This window comes from Hippocampus guttulatus, chromosome 9, assembly GCF_054856545.1.
Source record: "Hippocampus guttulatus isolate MCC_2025c chromosome 9, RoL_Hgut_1.0, whole genome shotgun sequence".
NCBI lineage: Eukaryota > Metazoa > Chordata > Actinopteri > Syngnathiformes > Syngnathidae > Hippocampus > Hippocampus guttulatus.
In genome coordinates, this window is record NC_141269.1 from 16,535,923 (window position 1) to 16,542,500 (window position 6,578).

Below are 6,578 nucleotides of genomic sequence, written 5' to 3' on the forward strand. Positions count from 1 at the left end.
CATGATACACAGCACCACGCTCACAGTGATGTATTTATTGATTATTGGCTTGAAACACGAACTGCATTTCCCTATTTAAAATTAGCTAAAAATGCACCCACTGCCTGTAGGGGGCAATGACGTGCTTATATGAGAAGCACTCTTCTTCGCGCCCTCCGATCTGGAGCTTGTGAAAATAGAGACTTAAATGACTTTTTCAATGTTGATACCTGAATCAATTTGTTACGTGATAACGGGGCCTTAACGAGTTAAAGCCATATATGAATTCGTTTACTGTCCATGTAATGTTTGTGTCTATTCTAGTTGCTTGGCATAATAAATTGAGTGAGCAGGCCGGGATCCACCCCTGGTCTTGCTGCTCTCCAAACTGTCACCGGTAGTTTCTCCGGGAAGAGAGGCGGGTAAAACGTAAACACTATCCTAGCAGAGACCGCGTTAAACCCGATTGAGTTCGGTATGTTGGTTTATCCTTTAGTTTCACCACCGTTGTAGTGTAGCTTTGATAGACCAACGTGTCTCTCTTAGACTATTCGAAAAAATAACGCGCTAGTTGACTATCAAGCTGACTGGTTAGCTGGCTAGCGAGCTAGCGTTCTCGCGTCATAGCTACCGTTATGAAAGACAAAATAGCTACGGACCCTAATGTGATTTACGACCAACTTCAGGAAAATCAAATGGAGGACTACGACACATTTGTGCAGAATCGTCTAGCACAGATGCGGAACAAAGAGGAGGAACACCAAAAGTCTGCGTCTTCTGCCATTCGCTTCTACGGAGCGCCCATCCTGCCCCCCGTGGTATGAGCATAATTTTTTTCCACCTTCCCAACTCTCATTCTATTCGAAGTAAACTTAATGCTGTTGCTTTTTCAGTCCAATGACACTTGACCTTGGGGAGAAACTTTCAAGATGTTTTCCTTGGGACTTGATTCTTAGGGCTCACTTGTAACTGTTTTTTTTTTCATGGAACAGATACACTACTCACCCTAACGTAGTCGACGTTTGGGTGAAATTTTAGGATGAGCACTACAGTATAAGCATTACAAAATAACATATTTTGACCATGCCAGCATTTTTTATTGCACTTGTCAAACTGTCCAATGTTTCTGTACTTTGTGCACACTTTTCTGTTCTCTAATAGGGACCTGAAAGGCAAATGTTGGCTCCATAAATGGACCAATACATTTGCCGCCTCAAATGCGATTATGATCTCAACAGGCCTCTTCTGGATGTTCACATTTTTGACATCATGAGACCCCAAGTCAACACCAAATAATTGATCATCAGTACCTTGCCCTTGTAAGGCTGCAGAGAGACAAAGGCACCTGAATTTAGTGTCACAGAGTGTCATTGCAGTTTGCAGCAGCTAAAGAAAGCCCGAAACAGTGACAGAAAGCCATAGAAGTGGTCAAATCAAGCCAAGTTTATTTATATACAGCAGCCTTTCATCATAAGGCTCAAAGGGCTTAACAAGCCCGGAGTTTCAACATTTTCCTAATGTTCTTGTGCTTCTTTAAACCAAAACAAAGGAAAGCCATAATATTTTGGTTATTTATAACAGAGTATGGTATAATTTTAATGGTCCGGCCCATTGACATCTACCGAGGCCGGATGTGGCCCACAATGTGAAATGAGTTTGACAGCCTTGCTCTAGAACCTGTAGACTTTTTTTTGTCTCTTGGAATCACCAAAAGATCGTGTTGCGACAAAGGTTCTGGGACAGAAAATATGGTACTACTACATCGGCAAGATAAGAAGGTGCTAAGGCTTGTAATATTTTATGAACAAAATCTGAAACTTGCATCTCATGTGGGCTGTGAGCCAATGCCAGTGTGCCACTATCAGGGTACAGTTAACACATTTTCTTGTCACTATCAGGAGTCTTGCTGCAGCATTTTGTATTAACTGCAGGCTTTTGACACAAGACGTGGGAAAACTGGAAAGCAACACGAGACGTTAGTCAAGACGTAACAAATGCATGAACTATGGTCTCTGCATCACTCGGGGATAGAATGGGATGTATCTTAGTGATATTGTGAAGATGGAAATAAAACACACTTCTGGTAATATTCCTGTGCATTGTGTGGTCCTTGGAAAACATCATGGGTCAAACGCCTTTTGTAAATTTTGCCATTTAGCTCCTTACTAGCACAATGGCAAGTTGTGCAAATAGTACTGAAGCACTGATCATTTGGACATATGCATTCAAAGGTTTAGAGGAGGTTAAATGAATTTCACCTGTAAATGTGAAAGAGCATTTTAAGTTCATCTTAAATATTCAACCCTAACAGGGTATCGCTAACTTTTTATGGGTAGTGCTCGTCTATAATGGAGTCCATCTTTGGGTACTTAAGTGAGTTGTTTACAACACCAACTAATTCCTATCACTCAAACCAATGCTTTACTTATGATAAACGTTATCATTTGTGGCTCATGACTGCTTTGCCTTTGACAGCTCACAGATACTCGAATAGCGGAAATGCAGCAGCACAAAGAAGTGGCGCAAAGAAATGCTGTCAGTCGAAGGATGAATGGCAATGAAAGACTGGCATATGTGCAAACAATTCTACATAGTGTTCAGGTACTTGAGATTTGGCATATCCTCCTTCTCATCACGATGTATGCCAGTACAGTATATATTGTGGAGCAGACTCGGACAGAAAGATTTTAGGAAACGATTGAATTGTGACTTTTTTTTCTCTGACAGTTATTGTGACCTTGATTCAATTTTTCTTCAAATCAAGCTTGAGTGCAATATTCAATATATACAGTAAAAATGACAAACCTTACAGAAAATTGCAGAATGCCATCAAAACCGCAAAGGCTATTACTCAAATAATTCATAGACACTGAAGAAGCTGTGTGAGCGAGGCAGTCCTTTTTCAGAGGTTTGAAATAATGTTGGGAATGGAAAAATTTCTTTGGCACTGCTCCATGCTGTCACGACACTGGCAAACCTCAGCAATAGTTGCCCTTAATAAGCTTTACTCTTGCACTTCAGTCTTCGCATGCGGTCAGTTTTGTTTTCAGATTTCATCACCCAAGCCTTCCACTAAGGTACGCAAATGACTGATGTGAAAATTTAGTATGAGGTCAGACTTGGACAACCTCATTAGTTCACGGTGTCGTTTTCTATAATTCCATCGGTCCGACGTTTTGAGACTATCGGTAAATACATTGGCGGCATGAAGCTTGTCTGCAACAGTTAATTAATTCAACCTCATCACATTTAAAGCCGCAGGGTTTCAAGCGTGGGAAACAAAGTAGCGGCTTACAGTCCGGAAAGTACGATAATTAAAATTGCGTTGCCTTAGGTCACAATTGCGATCCCAAAACGATGGTACGTTTTCTTTGCTTATGATATTTGGTTGTTTGTCTCAATTACAGATGCGGCATTCACCAACATTTGAGGACTTGCTTCAGGAATTGAAGGTCACCCCAAAATCTTTGGATTCCTCAAACTCCAGTGAATCGAGTCATCAAAGTGTAAATACTGTGGCAGAAATGAATAGTCCACACATTGGTTCTTTGCCATCAACAACAAATAGTGCCTTTTCCTCTTCTCGTGTGATTCCTCAACCAAATCACAAGGGAGGGTGCCTTGTTGAGCGTTGTCGAAACCAACAAGCCTCTGAGTCGGAATCGAGCTCCTTTAATAGTGCTAGTCACTGCTCTGTATCCTTGGGTTGTTTGGCTCGTGCAATTATGGAAAACACCAGTGGTCTTTCAGAAAGCCTTGACAGAAGTAATGATGGTCACGGCCCACAGGGAACTAATAATACAACTGACGTTTTCCTTCACAAGACCTCAAAGAGAATTGCCAGTATGCAAGATATTATTAGCTACCCTCCTATAGATGGAGAGGAATTGGAGCGAAGTGGACAAGAGTCATCCTTTTGTCATGATTTTATAACGCGGAATGAGGATTCAATCAGAAGCGATCATTTCCCTGAAGAGGAAAATGAAACTAGTCAAATGGAAAGTACCAAGTGTCAACATAATCCTCCCTCTTCTGCTGTACTTAGCATGAAGGAAGGCCAAAAAATGAAGCAAGTGGTGGTCCCTGTCCCCTCTTTGGACGGGTGCAGCACTTCAGACATTGCTGAGTTATCTCAAACACCAAGCATTGATTGTTCATGTACTGATCAGCTTACTCAGAGCAACCCAGCAAACGAAGAAACGATGGACACGCAGGTACCCCAAGCACAATCACAGCCTCCTAATCGGCCGAGCCTCCAGGACTTGCTGAGGAAATCTCAGGAGTACCGCTGGCAGCAGCGCATGCTTAGGAACCAAGCCAAAAATGCTAGAATGCAGGAGAAAGCACAAGAACAACCAAGAGTGGAGGAGAAGAGCCTCTCTGATAAGGAGAACAATGAGTTTCACTCTAAAAGTACAGAAGGGAGAAAAACTAAAGAGAAAAGGTTTGTCAAAACAATCAATACCATCTGCAAAAAATACAGTGAGAAGAATCCAGTGTTTTTGGATGAGTTGATCAGCAAAAAGGCAAACCGTGATCCTGAAAGAGCACCTGAACAAATCACACTTCCTCACTCTCAGTCCCTGTCGCAATCCCAAACACAAAAAGTCAATCACATGACAAGTGTGCAGGCATCCACCGACCCAGTTACTTCTCTGGAAGGGCATGGAACCCATCACTCCATCCCTGTGCCTCATTTCTGCCCGAGCCCTGTTTACAAAAAGGGTTCCAGTAGTTTACCAGATGAAGAAGATAACTTCAGAGGGAACGTTTCAATCAGCTCAAGCTATAAAGAAAGCTACGAGGCTGATGAACGTAACCCGGGACTGCAAAGCGATGGACCGAGCGTCATAGTCCAGAGTTCACAGCACATAAACCAGCTTGAGTCCGGCCTGTCCGTCTTAAAAGAACTCATCTCTGATCTGGGGTCATCCCTCATGGAAATTGAAGGGAAATGTGAGGATAGGCCTGATGAGGACGATGTAGGAAAGCGAGACCAAAGGAACAATGAGGGTCCAGATAGACAATCCCTTGAATCTTGGAGAAGCGTGCTGGAATACACAGATGAGCAAAACAACAGCAACAAAGACAATGCTCCGTCAATCTTGCAGGAGAAAGAAAAAGAGGTTGTTGATTTAGAAGAGTTCAGCCTGGTCAACACCTTTACGCTTCAGGGCAGAATCAATGAAGACGCTGTCAACATGAGTTCTCGACAGCTGGAGGGAAGCAGAACGCAACAGCCACCAGCTAAATGTGCTCTCTCCGTAGCCAAGTGGATGCCAATTCCTGATGTTTTCAGAAATGTTCCATCAGAACCCACAGCTCCTCATGATGTTTCTGTCCTGGCGAGCAGCAAGTCACATCCGACAAAAAGAAAGCCGGAATTGGCCGAGGACGGTCATAGCTTCACTAGTAGGCTCTCTGTCGACCGCCAATCATTCGATGTGGATACACCGTCTGAGGTGTGGCTCCTCGAGTGTTCGGGATCTGAGCAGGACTCAAGAGACCACTTGATTCAAGTGAAGGGACTGACCCCCGTGAGTGTGGCCGGTATTGAGGGCACATCATCCAAGGTCAAACGGAGACTGCTTATGCATGCGACAGACAACCTGGACATGACTGCAGCACCCAGCAGTGAGGACTTGTCAGAGGTCAAACACAGCTGCGGTTCTTCCAGCGGTAAGACCCACATGTCAAATGCAGTGCTTCATATATTGTATCACATTTTAAATATACAGTTTAGTGAGCGATCTCAGTAAGGCACCTTGTGTGTGACATGTTGCGGCATAAATCTGAACACATCTCTAAGAGCCTGATATGTACTAAAACAGACCAAATAGCAGGCGCTAAATTGCATGGTTACTTGAACAAATTGCATGCACTACAGGTGTGCATGTTGCATGTGCTCTGCTATGATAGCAATCTTTGACTATGATCCCAATCAGAGGGTGCTAGATTTTTGTGTTCACTCACAATAAATGAATGCAAGAATCAGAATTTGAGAAGGCACCACATACACAAAATGACGGTTTAAGCGATGGAATGTGAAGTTTATTCAATCTGTATATGCCTTGAGCTAACACTGTTGTTATTAGGGCAGACTAATTCTTCAGCCGCCCGATTTTAGCCCCTCCGTCTCCATGTTGTTTATTTGGTTTCCGGATTCTCACAGCATCGCTGGCAACGAATGGCTCGCTGATTCTGGTGGGCGGCTCCCCTTGAGCCCCCCCCCCCCCCCCCCCCCCCCAAATCCGCTTTCACAGTTAGACTACATGAATTTTGGCACTGCATCATTTTCCTCTGCGTCATATAAAGTAGATGAAATGTTGTCTGCATGTCCCCAAATCCCTCGAAATTAGGCGTGATAGGTCGATATGAAAAAAGCATGCTAGCTTTCAACACATTTTGGCTGGTCAATGGTGAGTTATCCCGCCGTGCGTGCGATAAACATGAAAATACTGAATGACAATCATCAATTTGAAAATGTGGTGACAGAGGAGATTGCACTGTACACCATATCTAAAAACACAAGCCAGATTAGAGTGCATTTTCTTGCAAAATAGACTCATGCGAACAAAAGCAAACGAGACACATGGCGC

General features: G+C 43.3%; 1 protein-coding gene across 4 annotated transcripts in view; it reads left to right on the plus strand.

Moving 5' to 3' along the window:
* The first annotated feature begins 171 nt into the window (after window positions 1-171).
* cp110 (centriolar coiled-coil protein 110) overlaps window positions 172-6,578 on the plus strand; it is a 13,243-nt gene continuing 6,836 nt past the window's right edge. For 2 of the 4 annotated variants that reach the window (XM_086120694.1, XM_086120697.1), the window contains exons 1-3: window positions 172-797; window positions 2,455-2,580; window positions 3,387-5,658. In XM_086120694.1, coding sequence (XP_085976820.1) covers window positions 615-797; window positions 2,455-2,580; window positions 3,387-5,658 — 2,581 coding nt within the window. In that variant the 5' untranslated portion in view covers window positions 172-614. The remainder of the gene's footprint in view (window positions 798-2,454; window positions 2,581-3,386; window positions 5,659-6,578) is intronic. The other 2 variants (XM_086120695.1, XM_086120696.1) reach the window with 2 other exon arrangements.